At 42.8% G+C, this 15,874-nt stretch overlaps 1 protein-coding gene across 2 annotated transcripts in view; it reads right to left on the reverse strand.

Annotated features, from left to right (window-relative positions):
- Nucleotides 1–9,312: 9,312 nt before the first annotated feature.
- Nucleotides 9,313–15,874, reverse strand: part of LOC118076675 (transducin-like enhancer protein 1) — an 82,781-nt gene continuing 76,219 nt past the window's right edge. For both annotated transcript variants that reach the window (XM_035099516.3, XM_035099517.3), the window contains exons 17-20: nt 12,291–12,438; nt 11,484–11,634; nt 10,469–10,545; nt 9,313–9,949 (exon numbers count right to left, since the gene is read on the reverse strand). In XM_035099516.3, coding sequence (XP_034955407.1) covers nt 9,842–9,949; nt 10,469–10,545; nt 11,484–11,634; nt 12,291–12,438 — 484 coding nt within the window. In that variant the 3' untranslated portion in view covers nt 9,313–9,841. The remainder of the gene's footprint in view (nt 9,950–10,468; nt 10,546–11,483; nt 11,635–12,290; nt 12,439–15,874) is intronic.

Here is a 15,874-nt window from a genome sequence, read left to right on the forward strand (position 1 = left end):
GAGACCAATATACATTTTAACCGCACTACTTGTGTGTCCAGTGGGGAGCTGCTGAGATAAGCATTCATTCTCCCCATCTTTACTTTCTATGTAAAAAAATAGAAAAGAAACCAACCCACAATTGCCTCTTTGAAATCAATTCTGGTTCTTCTCATTCTGTTGATCCGCCAACATCATCCTGATCATTCAGAAACAGATGCTTTCACTTCATCATGCAGCACAGATCACGACAGGAAAAGAGGAACAGAGAAGGGAGAGCAGTCTCTTGGCTATGAAGATGCCAAGCTGTTTACAAACTTTTTTAAAAATGTAATAAAAGCACAAGGGTACTTGCGACTATCCTTTCAAGAAGTTTTATGCTCAAGTCCCCAAACAACTGTTCTCTGCCATTTCCGAGATGTGAGGCAGTCTCTATCTCTAACACTTAAAAGCTTTCCAAAGGAGGGTGGCTACCAGCCTAGCTAATAATTTGTACCTTCCTGCAACCGCACATAATACAGCCTTTATTCAGTAAATAGCAAAGCCGTTTCACACCAAGCCAAAGGTCAGCTTTTGCTGTATTAATAGCTGCTCTGGGAGGGTCAGTGTTGTGCTATCCTACATTTTTTCCAGGGCCTGGAGATGCAATTTCCTACAATCTGCAGGCAATTTCCCACCAATTTTCTCGGGGAGCTAATAGGCTGTGACAGGAGATGGAGCTAGCAAGCAGCAGGCGGCTTCAGAAAAGACAAATTGCATCTCTGCCACCTAACTGGGCAATCTAGATCGACAGAGTTTATAGCTTTGTAGTGTTATTGGGCCCCATGCTAACACCAAATCATTCAAGCTGCTATCTGAATTTCATATTCTTCTTCCATCTGAATTTGCTATCACCACATATCACCCCCCGTTACAAAATAGATTGTATACGATTAGTGGTTTAACTGCCTTTCAAATAGCTTTCTAGATATCGTTCAGATTCAAAACAGAAAAATGCATAGACTTGAATCTGGATATCACAGTCATGTTTTCCTTTTGAATCTGTTTTTCAGAGGAGGCAGCCCATGTCATCCCAGAGGATTTGCAACCATAGGAGGAATTAATTTTCCTGAAGTTTAATGGGAAATGCCATCATTCCAAAAGACTCACTGCACAAACACATACCCATTAAATAGGTCTGGGTATGCATGATTGTGGGAGAGCACAGGACGCAGTTACAGTATATTCCTGCGTATAAGACTACTTTTTAACCCAGGAAAATCTTCTCAAAAGTCAGGGGTCGTCTTATACGCCGGGTCGTATTTCTTATACAGTGAGTATATCCCAAACTCTATATTTTAACTGGAAAAGTTGGGGGTCGTCTTATACGCCAGAATATACGGGTAACTTTCCGAGTACCTCATTTTATTTCATTTTTTTGTGGGAAATTCAAAAAACTATTTTGGAAAGCAACACAACATGGTTGCCATAGGGCTGTGGCTGGTCACAAAATGGCTGATGGGAGCAAGTTAGTCACAAGCAACAAGAACAGAGCAGTGTACGAAAAAGGGACACATTTGATTCCAAAGCTTTCTGCTGCAGAGTTCTGCGTACCCATTTCAAAGAAGGTAAAATATGCCCCAGAAAAGGTATAAATGAACCCTGGAAGACAAGAACATACATATACAGTCACTTTTCTTCACCAACAGAACACCCAGAAGGCAAGTCAATTAATTTCCCTAAACCAACTTTAAATGAACTTACTGCCCCCATCTCCCTCTCTTTTTCATGACTCTCTTGCATAAACTGCAACTGTGTATTCACCAGCAAGCACCATTCCCGCCCCCCGCCTCCCTCTCCCACAACCTTCTCCCTCTCGTTGTTCTATCTGCTCTGTCACCATGGTCCTGTCTTCCTCTTTTCTTGCTTTCCACTTTTTGTGCTCCCCCTGCCTGCCTGCCCACCCATCCACCCTGTTTTCTGCCTTTCCTCGTTTCACATTCCCTATTTCCCCCCCTTCAAACCAAACACACCCAAGCCACTGCCTGTGCTTCTCCCTGCCTCTTCCAACCAGCCCATAGGCCTGCTGCCATCCAGTTGGAAAGGAAGTGGCTGACTGTGCCAAGGGCCTAACAAGGAAATGATGCAAGTGTCGTGAAATGATGCATGTTTAGCAGTGTGTCACCAACGTGAAAAGTTTGGAAAGCTCTGGACTAAACTATGACTAAGGAATAGAGACCCTAAATTCAAGGTAGGAAACTGAAGTCAATTAGGAGGTCCTTCGTGTCCACGTATGCTAAGGAGACAGTGGGAAGCTGTGCTTGATTTCCTTCTCTCCCTGGGATGGGGGGGGGCACCTTGGCAATGCCAAAATAAAGGGAATGCATCAACAAACAGTTCTTATGTTGCGAATTACTGGGCAATTCATGATGGGAATTTAAAATAGCAACTCTATGCACCCTTAAATATGAGAAAACCTTTAACTCTAAAGTTAGCTTTCCTTCCCACCCCACCCCCCCAAAAGAAACAAGTATGGTAAAAGTTAATAGAACTATGAAGATCCCTCTCCATCATCTTCAAACAAGGGCAAAGAAGGTAAAATGAGAATTTCCAATGAAGTAAAATGTTTCCCAGTGGGGGAGACAATATAAAAACATGCCATAAATTCAATCTTAAAGAGCTTAATTGCTTCACTAATGAAAAATGTAAAGTTACCATGAAAGTGTCAAAACAGCCTTTCATTCCAATTCTTAGATTTAAAACCACACGGCACTTAATATACAGTTTCATATTTAGTATTTTTAATGAAGTGCTGCTCTTTCAAAGGATGGAAGAAAGTTAGTTACTTGCACTCAAACACCAATAAGCCGCAATATGTAATTACCATTCTCAATGTAACTGTTCACACACACATGGAGAGAGAGAGAGCAGCTGCAGCAGGAATACAGCTTCCAAAAATCTTGACTTGGAAAATGTTTTGAATTGAAATGATCATGGAGAATGGAAATGCACACCTGGGCCCATTTTCAATTAGACTCACCTGCAGTTTAAAATATTTAAATCAGCAGGTTCTGGCACTTGCCATCCAATAACTCTCTCTCTCTCTCTCTCTCTCTCTCTCTCTCTCTCTCTCTCTCTCTCTCTGTATATATATATATATATTGTTGTTAGCTTTCTATGTAGCTTTCTATGTTAGCTTTCTATGTAGATCAGGAGTCACTGAACTCCACCTTGCATGGTGGAGTTCTATGTGCCTGTATCCAAATGTGCCATGTAAAAGGATCTGCAGTAGACTCAGACACTGTTATGACCCAGAGCCTTGAGTGCTCTCCACTGTGTGTATCAGGAGATGGGCAACCAATGGCCCTCCAGATGTTGTCCTACATATCAGTTCATGATGGCGTGGCCAATGGTGCAGGAGTTGCAGTTGAACAACATTTGTGGGGCCACAGGTTAGCCACCTCTGGTATACATGGACCCCCTGTGTGGCAGGCTTCTCCATTTATCTCAATGGGAGAGGAACCATCATTATCTATTCCTTGCTATATATGCATGAAGCTGTCTGCAAGTGGAAGCCTTTTCAGTTCGGGAATCTAGGGGAAGTTTGGAATCAGGGCAACTGATTAACATCTCTTCTGATTACACAGACAGTGTATTGGCAGCGCCTAACTTTTCTTCAATTGAAGCAAGTGACATAGAGAAATATGCATTTGAAATGGACAAGTAAAATCTTAATGTGCAATTTCTTCAATAATACATGCAGTACATTTGCAAATACTAATTTGACATTAAGGTTACTGTCATATTAAGCAGAAATACATGGCTGATTCATTAGGAGCAAGTAATTGAATGACAGCACTAATATAGAATTCATAAATATTAAAATAGTACATTAATTTTAAACCTAGCTTTGCAGTGAATACTTGGGCCAATAGATAAATTGGATAATTCAGAAAAATTAAGGGGAAGCTTGGAAGTTATCCAAAATATCTTGATGCAGTTAACCAAAAAATAAGAGTTATTAGCTTATCATAATTGCAGCCAATTTTTAAAGTAACAGAGTACTCCGCTGTGGATTGCTGCAAGGAAGTGGAACAAAGCGTGTGAAATGAACAGATGGATTTGATTTTAAACAAATTAAGCCCACTCCCTGGGATGTAACAAGTGATTTTGTAGTTTTCCATGTTATGGGTTAACTTCCCACTGTGACCTTCTCAGACTGCTTGCAAATCCCCCCCCCCTTGTCATTAAGCACAATCCTTGAAGGAGTACAAAGGCTTACTACTTCCCGTTGCAAAGCTACCATCTTCAGCCTCTATGTCTAGAAGGCCTGCTTCCTACAAGATCAAGCTCACATACAGCAAAACGAATATGCCTGTGAACACATAGTTTTCTATACAAGACAGAGTTCAAAGTAGGCTATCCATCTTGTGTAAACTGGCCTTGGGAGCACATCGAAAGCCCAGACACAATCAATTCAGTAATTAAGTTGTGAAACAATCTATTATCTTCAGCCATAGTACATTCTCAAAGAGAGAGAGAGAGAGAGAGAGAAAGAGAGAGAGAGAGAGAGAGAGAGAGAGAGAGAGAGAGAGAGAGAGAGAGAGAGAAAGTTGATCATACCCCTTACTTAGGAAGGTTGATAACAGCTTACTATTTCTATCCCCCAGATAACTTTGGAATTGGGATGGGATACCTCTCCATGTTGGAATACGCATGTTGGGACGCAGGTGGCACTGTGGGTTAAATCACAGAGCCTAGGGCTTGCCGATCAGAAGGTCGGCGGTTCGAATCCCTGCAACGGGGTGAGCTCCCGTTGCTCGGTCCCAGCTCCTGCCAACCTAGCAGTTCAAAAGCACGTCAAAGTGCAAGTAGATAAATAGGTACCACTACAGCGGGAAGGTAAACGGCGTTTCCGTGTGCTGCTCTGGTTCACCAGAAGCGGCTTTGTCATGCTGGCCACATGACGTGGAAGCTGTACGCCGGCTCCCTCGGCCAATAATGCGAGATGAGCGCCGGAACCCTAGAGTCGGTCACGACTGGACCTAATGGTCAGGGGTCCCTTTACCTTTACCTTTACCTCTCCATGTTGGAATTGTAGGATTTTTTGAATAGTCAAGTTACTTTAGAGCCGGTCTAATGTAAATACTGTCTGTTTAAGAGAAACAGGTGCCGGTGTTTCTGTTAATTGCTCACAGGCGTGGGCTCTGCTTTTTGTATATAAGGCTCTGCCAGAAAGCCTTCTGTATCTCTTAGTTAGATCTTTTGGTTTGATTCATCTCTAAGTAGATCACTCTCTCAGTTGTTCTCAGTTTGAGAGATTCCTTAGTTGAATCTTAGTATGAGAGTTTCTTAGTTATAAAGCTAGTTTGCTGTTAATTCTCGGGTAGTTTAATGGGAGTTTTGTGGGAATTTTGTGGGAGGTTTGGAAAGTGGGTAGGTAACATTGCTAAGAGAGAAAGCATTTATCTTTAGTTTAAAGTCTCTTTAGAGTCAGTTTGTTTTTCAGTTAAAGAAACCCAACCGTTTGTATTTTCATCTGCATACTTTTACAAGTGTGCAGCTAGTAAGGGGTTTCATATAAGGGAGATAATTCCCTACGCTCTTGCTGGTGTTTTCTTAGCCAGGTCAACTTCTGACTGTGTATACTCTGCATGAAGCGTACTTTAAAGGGCCGCTGTAAAACTGGGATATATGATTTAGGTTAAGCATAGAAAGAGAGGACACATATTAAAAACAGTTGCCCTAATACAGAGGTAGGGAACATTTATCAGCCTAAAGGCTGCATTCACTCATGGGTAACCTTTCAGGGCCCACTTAGCAATGAGGGGGATGGTCAGGAATATACACCTCTCCATCCAGGCTAGTAAGAGGTATGATATCACAGTTCAAAGATGCATTCCTGCCTGGTAAAATGGCAAGAGGATGGTGATAAGCAGGCCCAGGCAGGGTATGGATGCTTTTAGCCCCAGGACTGGAGCACTATTGGAGATTCTGGTGCCAACATTTAACAAAACATGATTAAAGTAACAGGTCACTGTGCTATGTGTGCATCTCTGTTTCGTGGCCATTGTTTTATTTATTTACAGTATTTCTACCCTAGGTTTTTTATGACACCTCATCAAGGCAGCTAACAATCAATAAAAAGATGCAAATAAAGCAATAAAAACCAAAAGCTACTCAAGTCAGAAACAGCCACAGATTAAAAACAGCACCTATTAAAAGCTCACTGAAATCTAACAGCCTTCCCTGTCCTCTGAAAGGTGAGAATCCAGGCAGACCGCTCAGAGGAGACCGCTCTAAATTCCAATCTCTTGTGTCACCTGCCAAATATCAGACAGTGGAGAACTGTGCAAAGTGGATCATGGTGTCTGGGCATCTTTGTAGAGGTAAAGGAAATTCTTGGTATACTTTGGTCCCAAGCCACTGAGGGTTTTATAGGTCAAGACCAGTACTGTAAATTGTACCTGGAAACAGCTAGGTAACTAGTGTTTATCTACGTGATGCAAAAAAAGCTTGATGCTACCAGCAGTCTCTACACTACAAGGAAAATGGGGGAAGTTTTAGCCTTAAACTGAAAATTGCAGAGGAGAATCAGCCTCCTGGTGTCAACTATTACTGGTTGCTGTAAATCTACTTCAGGAGGGTCAAGCAGCATGTACACAAACTCATCTGAGAATGTGATAGACAGAATATTTTTTATTTTTTTAAAAAAAGATAGCCATATCATTGCATATTATGCTAAGCCTCATAACGGTATCTTTCTGGACCAAGCCATCAAAATAAAATGCTGCTGAAAGATCAGAGCAAGAACATATGGAATTCTGTGACAATTTGTAATGTCACAAGAAACTCCAATTCTGCAACAGAATTATGAATTATGCAAATTGGGCACGCTATATATTCACTTAATCTACCTAAGCACTCACTTACCAGCAGCCATATCCATTCCCAATTTCTGGGGGGGGAAATAGGGTTCTGTATATCTGCATATTCCTGTTTTTATTTATCCCGAGAGCCAGAGACATCACACTTAAAAAACACATGCCGTTGACTCTTTTCTAAGCCTTTAAGCACCTTGGTTTGCAAAACTTTCTGAAAAGCAAAGAAACCATGAAGTCCAAGAACAGTAGGGTGATGGGAGAAAGATTTGTTGTTGTTTAGTCGTGTCCGACTCTTCGTGACCCCATGGACCATAGCACGCCAGGCACTCCTGTCTTCCACTGCCTCCCACAGTTTGGTCAGACTCATGTTCGTAGCTTCGAGAACACTGTCCAACCATCTCATCCTCTGTCGTCCCCTTCTCCTAGTGCCCTCAATCTTTCCCAACATCAGGGTCTTGATACGATACATGACAGGACTTTGAATGGTTAAAAAGCATAATGTCGGAGCCTTATGCCCCAGAACCAAATGCTACAACCACACCTGCTCATTCACCCATGTTCATATAGCTGCGCATCTGATACGTGTTGATAGGTAGGAAACAATACTAAATTTAAAGGCCATCAAATGAGGCTATTGAGAATAGTTAACATTTTACATTCTGAAATCAGAGTTATATCTATTAGGCTACTACCATTCCATACTGCCATAAAATGCATTTGGTAGTATAAGCATATAAATTGAAAAGAAAACTAACGTCTCTTCAGGCACTAGATGCAAGAAAGGAAATGTGTTTCCAAATCAGGGCCGTTTTAAGGGTATCCAGCGCCGTGGTGCAAAAATCCCTCCAGCGCCCCGCCCCATTTCCCTCCCGGTGGGCAGGCTGGAAGGTGGCTCCTCCAGCAGAGAGGAGGCTCCTGGTGCGGCGCAGCATGGCGGAGGGCAGCAACCTGTTGCCGGGAGGCGCCGCGTCCAGCCTCACCTCTTCCTTGGCGCCCTCCAGAAGAACTTGGCGGTGTGGTGCCCTGTGCCACTAGCTCCTATGGGCAAGACGCCCATTCTTGAAAGTTGAGGGAGCCCCAGTGGACCTGTGCGTGGCTCTGTGTGTTATAACAGGAGGAACTGGAACGGGTTTCTCAGCTTACCTGAACGCCCCCCCCACCTCCGGTTTTGTTCCACCCACCTGCCCTGCTGCCAGTGGAGCAGGCTGCCGGGAAGGCTATTCCGCCACAGACTGCTGCTTCTGGCAGCAGGGCAGGAACTATTATTGGCCGTAGCTGATTTCTGAACCAGGAGATCTGAGGTCGTTTTGCTGAGGGACCTGCTGTGCTTGTGGTGGTGCTGGGGACACCTACATACCTACCAATGATGTGAAGGGTGTTGGAGGGGGGGGGGACAAAAGGGACATTGATAGAGTTAAGCGAGGGGATATGTGTGTGGTTGGGGGTAGAGGGGGGAGGAGGCTTGGGAAGGAAGCTGCACGCCCGCCAGCCATACGGTTGATGGGTGCAGCTGGCGGGCATGCAGGAGGGAAAGGGGAGGCCGCTGGCAAAGCTGCGCAGCTCCCCCACTTGGTGGGGTGCCCCTCAGCGCCCAACGCCCAGGCGCGCCAGTAAACCCAAAGGGAAAGATGGCTCTGTTCCAAATGGGAAACTGTGTCTGTAGTTAATCCAATGTTGTGTTGATTTGGTTTCCAGGTGACATTTTTGCATCAATGTTGAGAAGTTGGCCAACGCACCAGAAAGCAAACCAGCAGGCAAATGCCCATGAAAGCTAACCTTAAAAAGCATAAAGAATTCCTTCACTTTCTAAGACTGCTAACCTGTACCACTTTCATAAAAGCAGATAGCCTGCACTTGGAAAATACTGTAATTCTTCCCTAAGCCCTTGACTCTGCTTCTTTCCTTGAAAGCAATGGAATGGCCCAGAAGGAGCAACGTATAGGGCTGCTCTTGTTTTTGTTTTGTTTTTTTTTGCTGCATAGTAGCAAACTGCCATGGGATACGAACCACCAGCTTGTTTACCGTAGCATTTCAATCCTTAAACATTCACTTACAATCGTTTTGAATAAACAATTCCTCAAAATTTAAAATCAGATATTTTCTGAATGTAAAAGTAATTGCTTTTCTATTTTCTGCAGTACAAATGTGAATTCTGAATCCAATCTGTTTGAAGAAAACTACTGTACTTGTAGTAAAATAAGCCTCAGAGCTCAACACAGAGTGTTGTGTCCAACTAAGTTTTACTCAAAGGAGACACACTGAAATTACTGTAATGGACTCAAATTTGTCATGCCTCTGAATTTCAATGGATCTTCTCTTGTTGGGACTAGTATCTGATGCACCCTAGAAAGACCGTATCAAATATTGCAAAAATTCTACTCTAGTTTGTTACAAAATTTAAACCATAAAATGATTTTTTTAAAAAAAATTACTTAAGGGGCATTGGGGTGGAGAGAGAAAAAAGAGACCATTTATTGATACTAAAGCCTTTACTGTATTAAACCAAATATATTTACAATTTATACAAATGTTTGATCTTCAACAAATAATACAAAAACCCATATCCCAAAAGGCAAAACCAGGAAACAAGTTGATCCAATATCACTGCTCTACACAAGACAAGAATGCAGGTGGAATTGCAAGTGCTGAAACATAATCCCGCATATTCAAGCAATGAGCATGATTTTTATGAGGTCATAAAGAGAAAAAAAACCAATCCAAAGGCTTCAACAATCTTCAGCAGACTCTGCTTTTAAAATCCATCAAAACTATGCTACATTAATCCATTTTGCCTTCTTGCTTCACATCGATCCAGGAGCTGGATACTGAAATGCTGCCTTCTGTTTAATACACGTTGAATAGTTTTGTGTGACATTGTGGGAATCAAGTTCTTCCTCTTTTTTCTTTTTTCTTTAATTAAGAAAGGTAAAATCTTTCTATGTCTACACATTAAGAATGTTTTGGCCCAGTTCAACTCATCATGTCTCCAACACAATTTCTCAGTAGATAACTTCATAGACAGTAGCTTTCTTGTCTCCAGAGCCGGTAACTATGTATTTATCATCCACGGAGATATCACAACTAAGTACAGAAGATGACTCTTTGGACTAGAAGAAAAAGAACAGAGTTATAGTATAAATGTACGCAGTATGAGTGCCGGCGTGTCCCTCTTGTTTGTTCTTTTCTAGAACATACCAAGTTCTGGTTTAAAAAGTCACTTGTGTTAAGATACATCACAGAACAGCATAACCCCTTGTCCACTTCCCTCAGCTCTTTGGTGAAAGTGTGAGACACAACTGTGAGTAAGACTGGTAATAATATATAATAATAATAATTTATTATTTATACCCCGCCCATCTGGCTGGGTTTCCCCAGCCACGCTGGGCGGCTTCCAACCGAATATTAAAACAGTACAGCATTAAACATTTAAAACTTCCCTAAACAGGGCCGCCTTCAGTTGTCTTCTAAAAGTAAAATAGTTACTTATTGCCTTGACATCTGCTGGGAGGGCATTCCACAGGACGGGTGCCACTACCAAGAAGGCCCTCTGCCCTCTATCTTTGTTCCTACACCTCACCCACCACCATGAGGTTCAAATCCCTTTCACAATATGCTGTTCTTCTTACCTGGAATATGCTTGCACCATAGGGGGTTCGCCAGGCATTTAGGAGGTTGTCTTTTCCAGTACTTACAAACCATTTGCCTGTAATGTGACCATCAATGAAAACACAGTCAAATAATTGACACCAACAGGCAGACTTGCATATTTATTTATTTTCATATCCTTTTGTATCTAAAAGCACTTTTATCATATGCCTTAAATGTTCCCCATGTTAACAGCTTTGCAGGTGGCGGGAGGGGGTGGGCTGTGAGAGATTGCACAAAGTCACTTTGCAGAAAACCAGTATAGCAGCCTGCTAAATCCAGCGGCCTGTCATTTTGACAAGCATTTGATGCATGGTTAACCAACACAGAGTGCCTGAAATCAGCCGCAGGGCATCCCCGAGCTCTCCTCATCCAGGACAAATCCACCTTTGTGGATTTATATAAATGATTTAACTAAAAAGACATAACCAGCTCAGTAAAGCAATGGGCATCATTCAAAACTCTTGATATTCCAATATTCTATAGCCTCACAACCTAAGCAAACTATGAGCCACCAGCTGCCTATGAAAGCTGCTTTGATGATATTGCCACTTTATAGGCATGAGCCAGCTCTCACTAACCTCCTGGGGGAGCTGGTAATAGGGTGTTGCCTTTATTTTACAGCTGTTCAACAAAATAAATGAAAGCATTCGGGTGCCTTGCCCTAAGACAGGGGTGGCCAACTTCCAAGAGACTGCGATCTACTCGCAGAGTTAAAGACTGGCAGTGATCTACCCCCTTTTAGGGGGTTCAGATCAAAGTTGTTGAGCTTTTTTGAGGAAGGAGAAAGGCCTGTTTCTTGGGGGGGTGCAGGGCAAAGGTTTTGAGCTTTTTTTTAGGGGAGCCAAACTTGTTGGGCTTCTTTGGGGGGGGAGCCATCTACCACAGACGTCCAGTGATCTACCTGTTGGACATGCCTGCCCTAAGGCCCTCAGCTCAGGTGTGATAGGCTTGTAGAAATACTGGTGACTTTGAGCTGCTCTTCTTCCAACTTACCACAATAAGCAAACTTGAGTGACAGCACACAGCTCTCATGCAAATGAAGCTGATATTTGTCTGGCTTATTTACATGCAGCACTTCCACATTGCTGCTCTCCATTCCCACAGCCAGCCATTCACCAGTGGGGCAATAGCCAAGGGAAAAAATCTTTAAAAGAGAGAGAAAGGACCCTTTATTTTTCTTGCAAATATTAGCAAGGAAGGAAGGAAACAAGAGACAATAAACTAAGGCTACAATCATAAACAACTTACCTGGGAGTAAGCCCCATTAAATTCAATAGGACTTATTTCTGACTATGCCATCACAAGTCATTTTGCATCTCTTTTACAACAAGAAATCATTGTTTGAGTCCAAATGGCAGCATTGAAGTTTATTAAATAAAAAAGGTGCATGCTAATTTTGCATTATGTGAAGCAATTGCACACATGCTGTGTGTCACCCTCTCGGTGTTCTGGGGCATTTCCACCTCCTTTGCTTTCACCACTCCATCCCAGGCAAAAATGCCAAACTGCATTCTTAGCAGAGTTCAGTGTTTTAAGATACCGTTTTATTCCAACATTGTCGGATTACCGCAATGGATGCTTCATTAACAATAACAGCTCTGCTCCACAGTAAATGCTTTGGCTGAAAGCAGCCTGAGACTATACCAGAAGCCTATGTGAATAATAAAAGCAGATGTGGTGCTGATAATTTTGCTAGTATTAATACTCTGACTTCGCTCTAAAGTTAATAACCAAGATAAGATGGAAGTTGTTAAGTACACTAGTCAGTGTCTGAAATTTGCAGTAAGGACTACTAGGCACCTGGGATGTGAAGTCATGCTGCTGTAGCTGCCGCCCTTCTCTCAAGTCCCAGGATCTTACAGTGTTGTCCAGGCCTCCCGTCCAGAGCTTGGTACCATCATTAGAAATGTCAATACAGCTGGCTCCATCTGTGTGGCCCTGGAATTGCCTGTTAAAACAAACCGGATTGAATAATGATTTCCTGCCAGAACTCAAGGTAAACACTGTTGTGTTGTTAGTTTTGGACTCTGTATGTGTGTCATCTCCTCCACATCACCTGATGTGTGGCAACCAGCGAGGCTGCTCCCTCCCCAACCTGACATAAAATACCGCACTGTACACAAAACTCTTTTGCAGGTGCCAAAGCACATGGAATGTGCCACTAATCGTCTAAACAGGAACTAAGTGAACATTAGCAGAGATTTTGGAAAAGGTAAGTTGACAGTTTGAAAAACTGTAATGTACTGTAATTCACGATGACGACACCTGGAAATAATAATAATAATAAAAAACCTTAACAGGCTCCTAGGCTAAACTCAAAGCACAGAGGACAAATTGCCTAAACAGAGGCAGCCAGTTATTTATAGGCTTTGTTTAAGCTGTGACTCAAGAACATAAAAAAAAATACTTCAGCTACATAAACAACATGCAGGAAGAGATCCAACAAACCTAATCTTTTTACTTGTGTTGGCTGAGCCTGCAAAATGATGCCCTTGGTAGCAAGCAGGTCGTGAGCAGCCGTCATTATTCAACAATGTTTTACATTTTAAATCTCGGCATTTGGAAATCCCTACTCTTGGTAACAGAGAGTCAAGCTTGAGCCTTCCTTAACCCCTAAACGGGAATGTTCTAAGGCGCCTGCCTGCCTTTTACCACCAGCAATTAGCTTCAGCTTCATGCTTTAAAAGCAAAAGAGGAAGGCGTAGAATGACTACCATGGGACACCCTATGAATCAACATGGCATGTCTGGAGCCATTGGTCTGAAAATTCAAGGAGTTATCAGCTCGTGCTCTCCTTTTATTTTCTCTTGACTTTTACCAACACAGGCAAGGGCAAGAAGTGAACCACAACAAATTGGCAACCAATACTTATTGCTCAGGAAGCCTGGCGAAAACTAAGCTGCTCCAGTCACAAGGTATGCAACAAGAGAGTAAGCAGAAGCTCTTTATTCCAGAAGCCCACATTAGGAAATTACCGCATGCTGCCTCCTTTGCTCAGGGAAATGACAGGTGAGCCAGTCTACCCCAAGCTTTCTCCATGTCTAGTATAGACATGTGGTTGCTTAGAAAGCCCTGTGTGAGCCAGGACCTAAATATGCAGAGTGCTTGAACACTGTGATGTCTTCTGTGAGATGCCCTCCTTTGGAGCTGTAGTTGGGCACCCTCTCAAGAAAGGGGTTGGTTCCCTTTCTTGGCAGTGCCACTTCTAGCTCGGACTTGCTGTGTGGTAACACAAGAGACAGCCTTTTTTATGGTGATGCCCTAGCTTTGGAGCGCTCTACCCTCTTAAGATACAACTGGCACTGTCCTTACTGAGATTCTGATAACAATTGAAGCTATTTGCCCAGACCTTTGTTGCGGTTTAGTGCCAGGATGGGCCTGCCTTTCTTAAATCATAATTGTATTATAGGGATGTGGAATGAAGAAGAGGAGGAGGAGGAGGAGGAGGAGGAGGAGGAGGAGGAGGAGGAGGAGGAGGAGGAGGAGTATCGTAGTAGTACTAGTAGTAGTTTTGAATTGATATCCCGCTTTATCACTACCCAAAGGAGTCTCAAAGCAGCTAACAATCTCCTTTCCCCTCCTCCCCCACAACAAACACCCTGTGAGGTGGGTGGGGCTGAGAGACTTCAAATAAGTGTGACTAGCCCAAGGTCACCCAGCAGCTGCATGTGGAGGAGCGGAGACGCGAACCCGGTTCCCCAGATTACAAGTCTACCGCTCTTAACCACTACACCACACTGGCTCTCGTGTGTGGCCTTGCAGAGATTGGTGAACTATAACTCCCATTCTTCTCAACCAATGGCTATGCTGGACGGGGCTGATGGGTACTGGAGTCCAACAACCTATGGAGGGCAACAGGTTCACCATCTTTGTTATGTTGTGTTCATGAATTTGTGTTTTAAACTGCAACCCTCTCTCTAGAATTGCATTTACAATGAAGAGCAGGCAGAAAGTGTTTTAAAGATCTAAATGTCCCTTTATGTGCTCATGCTTTGGCAGGTTGCTAGGCTGTAGGTTCAGGCTGACAGTATCGGATCTGCTCTGCAGCTATAAGATGGGAATTTTAACTGTGGTGTTTTAGCTGCTCCCATTGATTTATGAATTAGATCTGATGGTTTAGGTTTAGTTTTTATGATACATAACTTACACATGTGGTCCAATGAAAGGCAGGGTAGAATTTTCAAAAGACATCCATTGATACATGCATTAAAGTGCCCAGTTATTCTCTATCTAGAGCTCACCATCCAGCAATTACCTTGGATTATTGTCCAAGAAAGCTCCATGACAGAATACATTCATTAATGCTCATCTATCTTCTCTTGCATGAACTCAGCCAACTAACACAATGTGATTGTGGTCCTATAGTGGCATTAGAGGCCAGTATGAAGGAAGTTAATCACGATCTACGTATGCCACTAACTTGGCCCAGCACTTTCATACCTCTTTCTAGAAAGTACAAGTACTCTATGCGTAAAACTGTTCAAACAACAGGGGATGTGAGCAGAAAGAACTACAAAGCCACTCCTGGAAGTCATTTCAGACATTACTTTTATCTCCATGCATCTTAAAAGTCAATTTTGCAAGGCTTGCATGCCTGACCATTCAAAAGTTAAATATATGGGAGTCTTGAACAGTGTGCTTTTCGCAGCTCTTTTCTCCGTTCTCAAAAGTAACATTTGAGATGGTCAAAGGCCTGGAAATGATGCCTTATGCCTTATGGGGAATGGCTTAGGGAGCTGGGTATGTTTAGCCTGGAGAAGAGAAAGTTAAGGGGTGATATGATAGCCATGTTCAAATATATAAAAGGATGTCATATAGAGGAGGGAGAAAGGTTGTTTTCTGCTGCTCCAGAGAAGCGGACACGGAGCAATGGATTCAAACTACAAGAAAGAAGATTCCACCTAAACATTAGAAAGAACTTCCTGACAGTAAGAGCTGTTCGGCAGTGGAATTTGCTGCCAAGGAGTCATATGTCAGGAATGCTTTGATGGTGTTTCCTGCTCGGCAGGGGGTTGGACTGGATGGCCCTTGTGGTCTCTTCCAACTCTATGATTCTATGATTTATAAAGTGATTGTGTAATGCTGTGGTTTATCCTTCCAGTGAACAAGCCTCACTGTCTGACAACAATGTGCACTTACTGAAAAGGTCCGGTCCACTATGCAATTAGCACAGTAAAGAAAGACTGAAAACCAGTTGGTGCCACAATTGCGGAGAGCAAAGCTAAGACAAACACAGATATCAAGGGAAATGTGCTGCTCTTTAGACACAAGGCAGAATTCCTCTCATGCCCCACTCCATGATACCTCGTGGATCACACACAAGCAGAAATTGCAATTAGGCATATAATCACCATCCAGATAATATAAGCATTTTTTAAATAAAG

This window comes from Zootoca vivipara, chromosome 10 (assembly GCF_965207765.1).
Source record: "Zootoca vivipara chromosome 10, rZooViv2.hap1.1, whole genome shotgun sequence".
Lineage (NCBI taxonomy): Eukaryota > Metazoa > Chordata > Lepidosauria > Squamata > Lacertidae > Zootoca > Zootoca vivipara.